The sequence below is a fragment of the Corvus cornix genome, chromosome 5 (genome assembly GCF_000738735.6).
Source record: "Corvus cornix cornix isolate S_Up_H32 chromosome 5, ASM73873v5, whole genome shotgun sequence".
In the NCBI taxonomy this organism is placed as follows: Eukaryota; Metazoa; Chordata; class Aves; order Passeriformes; family Corvidae; genus Corvus; species Corvus cornix.
This window is the reverse complement of record NC_046335.1, coordinates 46,405,913-46,422,582: the sequence shown is the minus strand read 5'-3', so window position 1 is coordinate 46,422,582 and position 16,670 is coordinate 46,405,913. Positions and strand designations below refer to the sequence as shown.

Below are 16,670 nucleotides of genomic sequence, written 5' to 3'. Positions count from 1 at the left end.
ACTTGACTTTCTTTGTTCCAGCAATTCACAGATTCAGCCAACAGTCTGGCGGCTGCTGATAGGTGAGCCTGGAATTCAAGTACAATATGCTATGATAGACAGACCTAAAGCAGAAGGACCAACTAACACCTTCAGTAATATCCATACAGCAAAACAAAAAAGAGATAGCATAGCATTCACAGAAGATGTTTATAAGCATAATGAAATCTGTAAGGATTAGATTAGGTTATCCCTCTTCATTGATTTCTTTTACCTCTTTTATTCTAGGGTTAACCATGAGTTTGGCACTAGCTTTGCTTAAAATATTCTACCTAATTCTTGCTACTCCATTACAGAACAGCCTTTCATTTCCCTAAGCACTCCCTTGCTTTTAAGTATTAGAAAAAATCTTCATATTTGAAAAGAAACTAAATTTCTGTGAACTACAAGTAATTTGGGTCTAAGACTGCATAAAACTGGCTCTAAAATACATTTGTGAAGTAGCAGCCTCCCTTGTCTTGCACACCTTCCAAAAGGATGGGGGGGGGGGTGTGGGAATCAAATGAAACAGTGACATCAGTTTTCCAGCACAGAAATGTTAACTTACAGACATGTCCCTCCACTCCTCCCTGCACCCCCTGCCCCTGCTTAACCCCCTACATCCATTTACAGAATATCAAATGCTTACGGTTTATTAACTTAGCAGCAGCTCAAAAGAAGGAAGAGAAAGGCAATTCATCTTGTAAGAAGCTTAGATAAAGCTACAGTCTGTATTTTTGAGGTGTTTGTGTGAAGTCTGTAGAATCAGTCTTTGATCCAACTATTCTTTGGCATTACAGTTACAAAGTGAGGATTACTACTTGGAGCACAGCAGGGATTAAACCAAGAAAGTTTGGGCAAGCCAATACAGCTTTCTGTCCTGGTAAGCAACAAGCATTAAAAGAGGTTACCTGAAGCACCTACATGAAGTGACACTGAATCATCTTCACATTTAATGGTACAGTAAACTAATCTCACCCTAGAAAGCTGAACAGGAAGCTAACCTGGTCTAGAAAGCTCAGTAAATTAATCAACAGTGAAGTATTATCAGGGTCATCATTGGACTCACTCTGCTTAATCTAGACACTGCCAAGGAGACGGAAGTCTTAAACTCTTCCGGGTTCTTCTGTGCCAAAGTGGTGATCAGACTTGTAGCTGCAGTAACCACACCCTAGAAAAAAAACAAAACACAAAAAACCTCACATTCAGTTTTGTATCAGTTTACTATGCTGCCCAGTAACACCTTTCAATTCAACTGTTTTTTAATATACAAAAAAGATATGTTTATCCCCATTACAAAGCCCTACATTAAAAAGCCTTTTATTTGGCTAGCAACTAGACTAATTACACACCTGCAGAATCCAACAGAATTTTCAACAACATGATATTGCCATGTTTGCAGAGCATTTAATGCTATTTTTTGTATTATCTTTGTCTCATGTTTGGATAGTACATCTAAAATAAGAGAGCTGTATTAAAATTAAGCCTTATTAATAATTATTAATAAGACAAATTGTCTTATTACACAAGAGAAGCATGAGCAGAAGAAATTCAATGCAGCAGATCACCCAGGAAAGAATTCTTACAACCCAACACGAGGAGGGGGCTTTGTATAACACAAGCACTGGATATTACTACTGCAGACTAAAGCACTCTTATTACTGTTGAAGCACAAGTCTTAACAGCATTATTTTCTTAAAGTAACTGGACTGGGGGAAAAAAACAGGGTCTCCTTTCTAAAGCAATAGGGTTTTTTAACCATCACAGTAAGAATGACATGGACACTATAGGACAAGGAAGCCTAAGCAATGACAAATCAAGTCTTGAATTTTAGTGCAGATCTAATCTTAAAAGGCCTAGGAAAATTAGTATTGCACCTGTGCAATATGACAGTGTAACAAGGCACAAGATTAATTCATTTACAGCCAGAGGAAAAGAGGAACTTGTACATACCATTCTTCTATCTACAGTGAAAAGGTAAACAAAGCGTTATAAAAAATGAATATATACAGCAACTAAAAAAAGGACAACTCCTTCCATTTTCTTTCCAAAGCCTGAAGACAACAGCAACCCATTTGCTTGAAAGATTCAAGAAGAACTAAATTGTGTACTTAACAGCAGAAGTCACATCATTCCCTATACACCCTAGGCCCAAGAAGCATAATGAAGCTCATTTACCAAGTGCTGGTCATTGAGGAGATGCACCACTCTAGATGTCCAGTCTCCCATGGGAACAAGGTCAGGAGAAGTTCTGTATAAACGCAGCAAGCATAAAGCAGCACTTTGCTTCACACTATCCATAGTGTCCCTGCAAGACATACATCCAGATTTAAAATACAGTGGTTAAGGCACAGCAATACCTGCAGGATGGCTTTATGCCAGATTTCACACTGACTCAGCATCCCTGGCCAGGCTGCATCTTTTCCACAGAACTTCACTGAAGTCTTCCTATGTTAAAGTATTTCTTCTTCATTTTTCCATTAAGTTTAATTAGTCAAGTTTTCAACTATTACATATGCCTAGTAGCCTCTATAATGATTCTTTACAACTTAGAGTGACATTTCTCATCTTTTTATGAGAATTGAAAGTTCATCTCATCTAATCACAAGAACAAGCTTCTTCCAGGCCGACTGAAATCAAACAGTTCAGACACACTACCTTATGAATGTGACCAAAGCTGGATCTCCTGACAGGCCCTGCGTGTCAGATAGCAATCATGAACTACTCAACAGCTTCAGCACCTACAGCTAGCATGCCAGTTGGCTGCCACCAAGTACACAACCCACAAATCTATTCACCTTTCCATCCCTGCTGCTGGCACAGAAATGGTCTATTTTAAGAGTGGCATGCAACTATTCTAGTTCAGTGAACTCCTTTTCACAAAGTAGTTGATTAAGCATTTTGTGGGATGCACAGACAATCGCTATGAAACATACAGAGCACTACCAGTAGAAGTTTTAAGAGGCAGCTTATAATGTGCAATCTTGGTTAAATGTTCAGAAACTTCTGTATCCCGAGCAGAAGTTCGGTCCAGCTATTCTTCATGAATTTATCAGTTTTCCATGAGATCAAGTTGTACCTCAGTTAAAAAACACAAAACAAAACCATGAACCTATTCCTCCCCTGTCTCTAATTATATTCAAGCCAAGAGAGCTACACTAAAGCTGCAAATGTAACTGACAATGCTCATTCTGCCCAGGTCACTTGGACAGGATGGGTACACAAACATATTTTATATGTATTATCTTAGAAATGCAGAAAGAATGAGACGCTGAAGAGTGATCTCAGAACATAAACACAGCTCCAAGTTTAAACAAGTCTGAACTGAAGGTGCTGTGCTCTGTCTGCGATTAGTGACCCCAAGTGAAATTTTTGGAACTTTTTAAGGTTATCTTATTAAAACCCATGACTCATCACTGCTGTGTTGTCTCCACTATGCTCCATGGAGAACAGCACCTGGCAAGGGCAGTGGCCTGACATTTAAGGTATTAATACAGTTCTTATACCACATGTCACTTTTTGTAATAATATAAGACATTTATTTGTTATGAAAAGATCCATGTATATTGTAAAACATTTCATATCCGTAAGAGTTTAAATGCACTGTTTGCACTTGGACGTTTTAAGTTCCAAAACAAATTAGTCCTACAATCACAGCTCCAACTTTACATTGACTTAACTATAGTTTCAGACATTTGCCAGGTCTATTCAGAAACTTTCAGCTAGACAAAAGTAAGAAAGCTGGTGGTGACTATTTGCCATTTACATTAATTGCTGTTTACATGGCTGAGAGAGGAAGCAACAAAGCTCACAAATCAATATTACCATGTTCCTTATGAAGTCAGCACATTTACATAAGAACTTCAGTTTATAACGAAATTTGTAGTATAAAAATATCTATTTAGGTTCATGTGTTTCTTTTTTTTCATCAGGAGAGGCCAGAAAAGTAAAACATACACATTTCAGGGGTGTTCACTACCACACATTTATCCAGAACAAAAATCAGATCACAACAAGGCTGTAAAAGCCTATTCAAGACACCAAAAGTCTTAATTTCCATGTAGTTTTACACTCCTACAAGCAACTCCACACTCAGGCACGGCAAAGCACCTGCAGCTACTGGAACTGTCACTATTTATACTGCAAGGCCAGGGCTGTAGAGCCCAAGCATGGATTAATCTGCTGCAATGGAACCAAGTTACTGAAAAGTTTATTGGTGTTGTATTTGAAAGAGGCATGTCATACCTACCCAGCCACAAGAATTTTGGGAATTTCTCCAGCAAAGGCTTCCGCCATCTCCCGGCTGCCCACATTGGCAATGCAGTGCAGAGCAAGGCCCATGAAGGTGGGGTTCCGGCTGGCCAGGTCGTTCTTGATGGCGTTGTTTATCAGGCGAATGAGCTCGCTGTTAGAGTTCACCAGCACGGAGATGAACAGATAGCCCTGTGAATCACAGCATGGAAAATCTATTTTAGCTGACTTCATTTACTGTGGCATTAACAGGAAACATGATTTCTTTGACACATACACCTCTCTCCAATACCATATGGGCAGAAATGGGTACTTAGATAGAGCAAAGGCTAGAATGATTAAGTGAATTAAACAAAAACGATTAAGCTCAGTGTTACCCTAATTATCTGGTTTTAAGTGTTTTTTCTGTCTATTTTGGCATATACTCAAAAGATTATTTTAGATGAATGGGGGCAAATCAAGATTTTGGCTTATTAGTCCAATACTAATAAGTTACATGCACCTGATAAACACAACCTTACCTAGGAAGATGGAAAGAGATATTCTGAAAATTAAAAGGTTACTTACCTTTTAGTGCAAGACTAGAGGCAGTTTCTTAACAATAGTAATAATTTTATGCAGAGTTCACGTTTTAGCTTTTGCCATTAGTTCAAGACTCTCTGTGCACAGAGGTGTTAAGATTTCAGAATCACTCCTGGAGCCAAAGTAAGGCTTTAAGCCAGGGCAGGGGGAATGAAGCAAAATTCTTTACAGTCTCCACACCTGACGCAGGATATTAGACAGACCAGATTATCTTTTATAAAGCCCAAGTTACTCACAATTTGTTTCTCTGTATATCTATTGGAACTGAGCAGGTTTACAGCCTCCATGTGACCAAAGTCTATGTCATGCCCCAGCAGAAAGATGAAGAGCAGTTTGCAGACGTATTTTTTCTTACTGTAACCATCCAGAGCCTTGTCACCTGAAAAGCAAGGAAACAAACAATTAAGTCTATGTTGAGCTTAATATCTGGTTACGTAGTGATAATTCCATCTACCATTATCTATATCCTAAAGGACGATCATGAAAGGATGGTCATGAAATAATGCTATCATCTAGTCCTTGAAGTACTCTGCAGTGTCTTTAGAGTATATTCTTACGAAGAGGCAGTGCGTCCATGTTTGCTCCATTTTGATTTTCCCACTTCTGTTGAGAGCCTTTGTCTTCCATACACGTTCTTCTCTTAAACCAATTATCAAACCTTTATCTCAATAAAAGTGTTAACACGCTTTTCCAAGTGCACCACTGTAGAGAACTCAGTAGCAACAAAAAATACCCAGCAAGTTGTTTTAGAAAGATCAGGTGACAATGGTATATCCCAAAGACTTGAAAAAACACATGAAATGAGATTACCATGAGAACTTTAAAGTTTTTCTAAAATGAAAGTATTCACAAGTGTTCCAGTTCTAGAAGAAAAATGCACCCTAAATAGGTTGGCCGTATGTTGCAGTATTGCTGATTTTAGAAGCTTGCAAAAGTGACATGGAGCAGCGCAGCTTCCAGTTCATCAGGGACCATTGCTTTTCCTGAAGGGAAGAGCTACATATGAACGTAAAACTTTCTGTGTTTCACTCCCTCCCTACCTCAAATCAGGAAATAAAGGGGTATCCAGTAAATCAGGCAAAACTGAATACTGGGTAGTTCAGTCAGGGTAGCAAAATACTGATATATCCTGCTGCCTAAAAGGCTACATAAGCTCCTTTGCCTCAGCATTCTGGGCCTGGAATAACTGATCTGTCACATCAAGTGTGTATTCCTTAGTGACAGGCAAGACAGCACTGCATATACTAAAGCTTCAATAAGATATCCCTTACTCACTGCCCTTGCCAATAAAAGCTGTAAGTTGCCTTTTTGTTTTATATATAGCTGCCTATTACATAAATCTGAAGTTACAAAAGAATCTTAATAGTACAGAAGTTGCTCCTTTTTCCTTCTCATGAACTGATACAGAGGCATGTTAAATTTCCCACACCATATGAATCTACAGCTCCCCTGGATTTCACACTACATTCACAGACTGGAAACCAAGGAAACCTTACCACGCCTAAACTTACAGTTACAGAAGGAATGAAGACTACCATCTACATGTGAAGCCATGTAACAGTGAACCAACAGAAAGCATACTGGCCCATGGAAGTACTAAAATGCTAAAAGTTTATGTCTACAGGCTGCAACTATGCATTCTGCTCTCTATTTTGACCCTAAAAAACTTCTTTTATTTGATCTTATTTCAACTGGGATAAATTTAAGCAAACCACTGCTATTTTAATGCAGACAATGATACCCTTCTAATTTGGGTTTTTAGGCACCCGTTGATTTTTTGTAACTAGCACAGACAATGCATCAGCTGCCAACAAAAAGCTTCACCTTAAAGCTTTGTTTACGTTGTGCAAAGAGGAGTTGTCTTCAGGTCCGTACTACAGAAGCCAATCTGTGTCACACTTTACTTCAATACAGGAAGCAGCACTACTGAAGATACCCATGACAGTGAAGTCCTGCTATACTGGATCCTGTCAACATCCTCTGACAACAGCCAGCTCTGCAGAAAGCTGCCCAAAGACATGTTTTCTTCAAGCCACTTTTATAGTTTGCTGCCATAAGGTTATTATCCTGCTAAGTCAGCAAACAAATGTAGAGAATTTTGCTTTCCTAGACATGGGAATTACTGTTAGAAGAACCAGAGTGAAACATCCAGTGGGAAATTATTTTTTTTTCCTTCTTTGGAAGCAATATGGCCAGAAGAAAGAGAAGATATTCAACATCTGCCCATCTGCTGTGACCTTCAAACTACAGCTTAAGCAGCCAACAGAGTATTCCGCATAAATACTTCCTGCTATACTATTTTCCCGATAAAATGGCACTCAAGAGCAGAAGCTTCTTCCTATCCCCACCATGGCAGGGAGATGCAGATCAAAGATACCTTTCCTTAGAAGAAGCAAGGAAAAAACCCAAAAAACAAAACACAGGAAAAGGCGGAGTGACAGCTTTAGTTTTCTAATATTTTTTCAGCTGCTTAGGAAGAGTTTCTATGAACTCTTCAGATTTGATTTTAATTGGTCATCTACATGAAATTCAGAAGGAAAACAAATAATCAGTGAATAAACCAGTGGGCCTTTACATTACCTAGCAATAAAAACCATTCCAACTCCTGACAAACCACCTATTCCTAGGTGACCAATGAATAGGTGACGCTCAATACCATTAACAGATACTATTATGATTCAAGAAAGGGGCACTAAATAGGCTGAATACATTTTAGTCAGTCATACTCTAGTGGCCAAGCTCTACATAATTGAGGACTTACTAAGGTATTGGACAGCATTAATATCGTTAGTTGCTTCTCTGAGATTCAGATACATCAAAAAACATCAGAAAGTAGCTTTCACATGAACTTTACCAGAAGTGAAGACACCCCAACCAGTCTCCAAGACCGAATTCCCAGCAGGCCGAGAAGCTGAACTGCAGCTGTCTGCTAGTATACAATCCACCAGCAAAATACAAAAATTAGAAGTATTAAATCTAATTTCTTATATTGTCAAATGACTCCTGTTGACTCTGTGATACCAGAAGGGAAGAGAGAGTACAGAATGCTGCAACCCAACTGCTTAATGAAGAACATAAGCAAATGAAAATATTTATGCTTTGAACCACATCAACTTTCACAACAAACTATTTGTCATGGTTTGGCAATTCCTTTTTTAGGGTTAGGACTCAGCTATTTAAAACATTTTATCCTTCCAAGGTACCAGTATTTTAAGAGCTCAGATTAGCAAGGTCCCTGGATCTCAGGGTATTTGAAGAATGTTTGATAGAAGTTATGCCATTCAATCAAGCACTAAACATATCACCATCTTACTAACAAGCAGCTTCCTTCTCCACCATGCAGTATCAAAGAAAAATATTGTAAAATCAGTACCCAAAACACCTTTTCTGAAGACAAAAAAATGCTACACTGACTGTTTTCAAAACCTCCTGTTCCTTGTATACAGAATTGAAGGCAGTGTGACAGTTCTCAGGCAAGCTTATAAACTAGGCCTATAACTAGGTTAGAGTTACTATAGCTCTTCTTCAAAGTCTTATTAGTGCCCAGCAATAACAGAATACTGGTGGGTTTTTTAAATTTTATTATTTAATTACCTGAGCAATTTGAAAAAAGAGCACTTCAGTCAAAGGTCTCACAGTAGTTGTCTAACTCCAGCTGTGTTTTGAAGAAGTCTGTGACTCAGATTCTTACTGAAATTTTACCTATTCCTCTCCCTTCCATGTTGCATTTACGAAGAGTTCTGAAGGTTCTATTTTAAACATTAATAACAAGTCTCATTGCTTAAGTATGTGCTAAAATAGTACAGCTTCCCCCAGTCCCAAGCAAACATCCGAACAAGAGCAGAAGGAAATGTCACATGTTCTGTTATCTTTATTGCAATACACAATTATTTCTTTTAACTCAGCTCATTTTCAAATGCTTTCGGGAACATTTGCAAGTGCTGCAAATCAAGTCAGCAGAAACAGGAAGGATTCACAATAGATGTCAGCAGGTTTTGAGCACAGTGAGCATTTCAAAGGCTACTTGCTTTCCCTGAAAAACTTATTAGTTATTTTGCTAAGAAAGAAATTATTAACAGCTGATCAACAATGAGTACTATTAAGAAATAATTACTACCACATTTCTTTGTATCACCTCCCTAGCATTTCAACACAAGTTTTGGTTTCCATTGCTCATACGTACCTTTCACACAGCCCTCTGAAAAGGAAGAAATAAGGCAAGAAAGTATTGTAAGACCCTTTGCTTCTCAGGCAGCAGCTTCCAGCTCTAGTTTAGAACACTAGTTAAAAAACAGCACCTGCTTTTCAATCTAACTCAGTGTACTTAAAAGCCAGTGTGCTGCACTGTTACTGAGCCTGCTACCAGCCAGAGGGGTCAGGAAAGCAGTTTAGTCTTGGGATATTCACTGGGGGTAGATAAGGAAGCCTGACAAGTCTAATCTCACTAGCTTTCACATGGCTGATTGCTACCTTAAAATCTTAGCTCTTAAAACCACAGTAACAGCTTTTGCAATGGACAACACTGTTTCTTTGCTTCCTTCCTAGGCTGACACTGACCTCTGTTCATGTACCTGGCAGCAGTCCAGGGATATACCGTATCAGAAGGCCACTACTAGCCTGGAAGCTAAGAAAAGTGAATTTGATTTTTATGAACATAGCTACACTACAGACAAGATCTGTATTTCCGTAGGAAATAGTCCAAGCCTTCTACATCAAACACTGAATATTTGTGCCAAACAACCCATACGAATCCATAAACCAGTATTTAGTTACCATACTACTAGGATCAGAACAAAGCATTACAAGATCAACCCTACAACTCAGGTCTTTGAAGCCTGATTTTACTTCCAACAGTTCAGTCTGTCAGTGAAAACACTTTATGATTTTACTGTCTGATTGCCTTCACACATGATCAGAAGACAGTGTGACTAAGCAGGCCCATCTTAAATATAAAGCCTGTGCTTTCACAGCCTGCCAGGAAAGCAATTTACTGATTTACTGAACTTACTGTTACACAGTTTCAGTTTAAAACAGGTATTTAGAGCCTTATCTTAACTCCCTCCAAAGGGTTCCTGTGTATTTTGGGACAATAGAGAAGATCTGCTTGAAGATGGAAAACCAAGACAGCTTAAGAAAAAACAAGTGGAAAAAAAAAGCAGCAATTAACAACTGACATTGGGGTACTTCTGCATGAGCCAAAAAGAAGATATACAAATATGTCTGAAATCTAGCAGTCACTCTTGTAACATAAATCCTACTACGTAATCAGAACAAAACTAAATTCTAATGCCAGAGCAGGAAAAAAAAAAAGAACAAGTCTGAATCAAGCAGAGAACCAATCTATAAGCTGGAAACAACTTACAGATTTGTGGGCAGCTTCATTAATACACAAATTCTGGTCTGAGAGACCAAAGTGATACAACAACTTAATAAACCAGATATTTTTTCACTCCCAAAGCAGTTACTGCTCTGACAGTGAGCCTTTCAGTTTGGTTCAAGCATGGGAGCAAAATCAGTTTACAGTCTGAACATGTAAAACAAAAGTAACAGCATGTCTCCACACTTAACTCCTACAACTTCTCCTTTATCACACTGGTGTAGTTTCTCTCTACTACATTTTTCTTATCTCAGTTAATGCAGAAGCACTTAAAGCAACCGTCAAGGACACAGTGACCTCAGCAATGGAGCTTCCTCATGCTCCATGAGGAAGGAACAAGAGACAGGGTCACCTTAAGTACAGAGATCCTAAATTCCTGCTGAGCTTGGTGCACAAAAGCTGGATCAGAACCCAAAGCCATAGCACAAGTTCCATCAGTTCAAGGAAAGTATTGCTTATCCAGAGATGTGAAACCTTATCCCAGGCTGTTAAATACAAGGGTATTATTTTTAACAGGAGGTTACCCAAAAATAAGGCAGGTAACAGGCTTGACAGCTACTTGCACGATAGAACAAAAGCAGAAATACCGAGATTCTGTAACGGTATAAGAATACACTTTGCAAGTTACACGGGATGGGGGTCTGTGTGCATACAAAGGCCCGGAAGTAGACCAGACTCCTACACTGGTGTCAAGCAAGAACTTCTCTGTTAAGAGGTCTTGTTTCTTAGTCAGACCTTTCCCTGGTTACAGACATGCAGCCAGTCCAAAAGCTGCATCTTTGGCCAGGTAGGGCCAGTAACTCAGGGTACCAGAATTCACCATAGTTATTTAGAAAGGGACTTCATCTTAAGTTCACAATCACATATTTGTCTTAATCCAAACTATTTAAAAACATTTTAAGGTCAGAGCTACAGGAAAAGAAACTGGGCTAAACTGAGTAATCTCCACTTAAACCAAGAATAAAATGCATATGAAGGTCTCTTAATTTTTATACAGCCCTTCTGCAAGGAAGAACCACACAGCATGAAGTCTACGTGAGACTCCTGCAGCAGAAAGATAACACAGATATCAGCTCCTCACACTCTCAAGGCCTCAAGCAGTCACACAACAAGTTGTCTAAACTCAACTCTTTCCAAATTGTGACATTCATGTTTTTGCTCAAGCTTCATCAAGTTATTGTCTTCAGGTAATTAAAATTTTCCACCCAAAATCCAAACAGATTTAGTAATAAAGTAACCATAATGAAGATCAGCTACAAGAAGGTTTAGTCGTCTTCCACTCAAGATACTGAATGAGCATATAGTGACCCTTATTCAAGACTATTTAAATAGTGCTTAAAGGATGCTACACAGCGTATGGAAGCTACACTTACGACACTACTTTGCTCAAATGACCTCTATTCTCTGATCATTGCCTGATTTATGGTTCTACACAGCCAGAGATTCTTATAATTTCTCCCCTGCTTCACCAGTAAGCAGAGAAGAATTAACTGTTCATGTACTTTTACCTATTTTTCTAAGAGAAAAATGTAAACACAGACGCATGTGATGGCTTCTAATTCAGAAGAATTTCTTGAGTGTCTTGCACTGTGGTTAACTTTTCCCTTCTAAGCTGTTGATGCACTCAGGTTTTTAAAGGCCTTCATACACCTTTAAAAGACATACCACTTAAAATGTAGCAACAGATCACAAAGTTCAGGAAAATTATTTGTTAATGCATTGAGTATTCCAAACAGATATGCTAGTCTAAGACAGGATAGCCAGCTAAGGTAAATTAATTTACTACAAATCCACCAGATTCTGAAGGCAGATAAACGACCTCCACATTGCAATGCCTTATCTAACTACACACACAGCCCATAACTACTTAAATAGAACTTGCCACAGCCACTACTGTTACAACTCCATTTAAAAACATCCCATCTACCTCTCAGAATCTTTAAAATTTGACACCACATGCACAACTTGAATACAGCTAACAGCATGAATTTTACCTTGTGTTGTTTAGAAGTTAATCACTACCTCTTGGAATTACTTACTGCATATCCTTTGTATGTATGAAAAACTTGTACTGCTGTTGCTTGTGGTCAAGATGTATAGCTCTTGATGTATACATATAAAGATGTACACCTTTTAATCTTTATTCTGCAAGAAAACAGCCTAATTCATTACTTCCATAAAGGGCTCAGGGCTGAAGAGGCGGGAAGGAAGAAAATTTTAAACAGACTCTGTTTTACTGGAAATAACCATGTCCACCCATGTTTCTTCAAACTATTCACAGCCTCAGCCTTCTGGAAGCAAACAAGCTGAGCAGTCACGTGGTTAGGAGGCAAAGTATTAGAAACCGTTTGTAGCCCAATTCTTTGATAGAGGAGAGAGTTTGCGTCTGTTATGGCCAAGAATCACAGGACTGTCAGAAGGTTCTGTAGCTAAGAGAACATTTTCAACAGTTATTCTAACAGACTGCTCTAGCATTTTGCTTGAGTCAGCAGTTGACAAAAGAAGTCCAAACACATAAAAACAAAACCCCATAACAGAATGTCATATGGAAATATATATAGTGTAGTATGATCAAGTTACTTACCTTTAAATTTTGACCGAATGTTTGCTAGTTCTTTATTTATCCTCTTTATCTCCGCTTCTTTACTCTTGCCTGAAATAAAAAGCAAATGTATCAGGGGACAGTTCTTTGGACATCCCTCTGCCACCTTAAGCATCTTTTCACTCCAACAGAAACATACATTTGTGAACAAACACACATCAGGAGGAGTTATTACTCTCCATTTCCAGCATTGGAACGAAAGGCAAACAGAGGTAACTTAAGCATCGCTTTATAGGGGAATTTGAGAAGCTCTAAGGACCTCCCTGTTTCAAGAAGCTTTGCAGACTTTAGACAGTGTCACTTGCATATAACCTGAGATGCCACTGCTACTGACTTTCACAAACACTTAAGTTTCTCTGTTCATGAAACCACCCAGAGAAAAGTGGATTTTACTTCCTATCTGATTATGATTACTAAGTTGACAGTGCTTTAAAGGAGTGAGTCTCCTAAGCACAATCTTATAAAGAAGCAGCTCATATTATTCTTCACCTTAAGGGCAAGCCAATTTATTGTTTCTCTGTTGAACAATCATTCAGTTCAACAGCTTTAAAAACTTTCTTAATAGACTGAAGAGGAAAACCAGTAAACTCGCAAGGTAAACAACAGTGAACTCATAAGATACAAGTTCAGATTTTCAATGTACTTCATGAAAATAATTTGAAAACCAGAAATATTTAAAATTCACACCTTATTAGATTAGACTTTGCAACCTTATACTTCTCAGCACCATCAGTATTTCGTATCAACTTTTGATTCCAAGAATAGATATTGGGATTCCTAGCACCAATTCAAGTTACATAGGGAAATAGCTGCAGTTTAAATTCTGATAATGCAAACTTATTTGAGTAATATTTGCATTGTCCAAAGCAGCTTATTACCCTTTAGCATTTTAGTTTTTGGTGACTGAGATTCTACAGAGGTCTGAGTCCATTGTCTCCTACATGAGTAGGAGTATGGAAGGGTAAAACAGCCAGCTCAGGCATTGTGATCAGCTGCCTGTCATTTGAGGGAAGCAAGTGAAGTGCACTTCAGCAATGCAGAACTGGTTATTTAGTTCTGTTGTTAGTTCAGATATGCACCTACTCAAACTTTCAGGAAGTCTAAAACTTTTGTTCACTTTCCAAAAGTTTCAAGCAGTTCCAAGTGTTCCAAAACATCAACTAACAGCAGAATACGACAGCTTCTTTCCCTCTTCATGACATATACTTGGTTACAAGGTTACGAGTAAAAGTCTCCTAGCCCTGGGTCAAAATGGTCCAACCTTCTGAGTAGCGGGGATCACATGCCCTGCATTCAACACCACACATTTCCCCACACCACTGGGATCACAGCTACAGCCATGAATGTGCAAGCAGGGGATATGACAAGGCTTGAAGAGCAGATCATGACCGGTATTCCAAAGCACCTCCAATCTCACTCCTTTCTCCAACAGAAACATCTCAGGCATTTAAATATCCCACTATATTTGCATGTCCAAAAGCCTGTGTAACCCTATGACTGTTAATCCTCCCTTTACGATTCCAAAGGAGATCTTACAGCAGACCCTATGAAAGGTGATTAAGTAACTCAAGGAAACAAGTGCCTCAGGATAGCTTAAGAGCAAAGTATAAAGGAATCCCTTGCCAAATACAAATGAATCCAGATTTTGTAATTTCTTGACTTAGACTCAAAAAACCAAACTGAAATTACGCACTTCTGAAACCAACTCTTGCATAAGATGCAGAGAATGGGTTTGTATTAATCTGCCTCTAACAATGGCCACAAGAGAACAGACATGGAGCAGCCACAGCACACTGTACAAACAGAAATGTTAGGCCCAAAATAGAAGCAACTACTTCAGTTTGCCTTGTCATTTTAACAAAATACCTGCAGACCCCACGTATTTGCTTAAAATGGATTGCTTCCATTCTACAACAGTGTTTTGTAAGGGCCACTGCTCAAAAGACTGAAGTGCAGGGTGCCTTGGCAGGCACTCCACAGGGCAAAAAAACAACCCACAATTTCAATAATTTACGATACCTGTTCTGAAACATAAATTGTAGTTGCTATCTGTATGTACCTTGATTTCCAGATAAAGCCAAAGATAATGTCCACAGTTTTAATTTGACCTAGAAATTCCAGTTAACTTCTAGAATGACAAAGCTAGACAACACGGTATAATTCCCTCAGTTTATAAAGATGCATCTGTTGGAATCACAAAGTTTAACCAGTTTTCACTAATATATCACTAATAATGCAACACATAATGAGTTTTGTTCTAATTTAACTTGTCAACCTAAAGAAAGCTGGTTTTTAAGTAGTAACACTATTTATTGTGTAAATGAGCAGCAAGTCAGACCATCTAAGACCTGAAGTGCCTTCCTTTATAGATTTTAGATTCGTCTTAATTGGATTATTTGTCCTGTGCACACAGCAGAGATACTCAAGTGTTTGCTTCTAGGGCACTTGCCAGCATTAGGAGATCATTACTAGACTGAAGCAAGTCATTTGCTCTGGGGTCCATCCTCTGAGAACAGGGGGCCACAGTAACATACACCAAAAGGGTGCAACCGCTTATGTAAATAAACATTTCAATTTTGTAAGCTATTTCTTTTTAAAGACCTCAAAGCACTTCCTTTATTTTCAGCCACTCATCTGCTCCCAATGAAAATTTTAATTTCCTAAAGCTTTTAATTTATTTTCCCTTTCACCATGGGAAGGGCACATCTCATTAAGACATAACCACTGAGTCTGGAGATTTTGTACTTCATTTACATTAACAGGGCAGAGAATATAGACCTCAGTCTGGGACACTGCTAGCCTGAGTAGGATATTTAGTTATTTAAATTTAGAAACTAGGTCTTTGCTCTGTATCATATAACTTATGTTTGTAAGGAAAGTGAATTGCAATATTTGCTTTGAATTATTAGCAATTGTTTCTCTAACCTCAGCAAGTGTGGTAATAATCACAATTTTAAAATGTTAAAAATGGGGCGAGGAAAGGGAAACAGTAATACATATCAGTCAGCTTTTCTTATCCCAAGATGAAATCAAGGCCATCTTTTACTTTTTAAAATCAACAAAACCTCTTGGCACATCTTCCAAGCAGCATTATTTACCTGCTATACTCACAGATTACCAGTTACTGCTAGAAATCGGGTTCTTTGTGTCCTAAGCAAGCAACAGAGCATTAAGCAAAGCCTGACTGAAATACTTCAGGAATTTGTGAAGTCAGCACCTTTAGTAGAAATAGTCTGCAGGCTCAGCAACACAAACATGGAAATCCCACCCCCATGCACACAGCTGTAGCAGCGAGATGACAGGAACACCCATAGTCACATCTGAAGGTTTATTCTCTCAAATTTTAAATCTTGCTTAGCATATGAACAAAAGCCTATTTTGAATAATGCCTTCAGGCCGTTCTATTTTGAAGGCAGCATATGATCTCACCCAGACTGAGCCCAAACATAAACAGCATAGCAATTAGCTGGTGATAAAAGTTTAACTTCATATATTGGAAATCACACTGAAACATTAAGTTTTCACCTTATTACTAGTTACAGTCTATGCAAGCCTGCAACTGCAGTTTTAAAGAACAGCACCAGCACAGCAAGTGTTAAATGTCACTGAGGACAATCACATAACAATGCTGAGGACAACTCACGAGTTAAAACCAGGCTGAAGTATCTAACCCCAAATTTCCTCAACTCCAGCAGTTGCATTGTATGGTAACCTTCTTCAAACATGATTAACTGCTTATATTAGAGGATGACAAAGCAAAACAATATCTCACTGTGGAAGGCAGCTTCCACTGTAAAGGACAAAATAAAATAGAAGTATCATAAACCAAGGACCAACTAC

The 16,670-nt window shown here is 38.5% G+C and overlaps 1 protein-coding gene across 4 annotated transcripts in view; it reads right to left on the bottom strand.

Annotated features, from left to right (window-relative positions):
- AP2A2 (adaptor related protein complex 2 subunit alpha 2) overlaps positions 1-16,670 on the bottom strand; it is a 45,219-nt gene that overhangs the window by 18,564 nt on the left and 9,985 nt on the right. For all 4 annotated transcript variants that reach the window (XM_039552339.1, XM_039552341.1, XM_039552340.1 and 1 more), the window contains exons 2-6: positions 12,813-12,881; positions 5,088-5,230; positions 4,268-4,461; positions 2,197-2,326; positions 1,088-1,189 (exon numbers count right to left, since the gene is read on the bottom strand). In XM_039552339.1, coding sequence (XP_039408273.1) covers positions 1,088-1,189; positions 2,197-2,326; positions 4,268-4,461; positions 5,088-5,230; positions 12,813-12,881 — 638 coding nt within the window. The remainder of the gene's footprint in view (positions 1-1,087; positions 1,190-2,196; positions 2,327-4,267; positions 4,462-5,087; positions 5,231-12,812; positions 12,882-16,670) is intronic.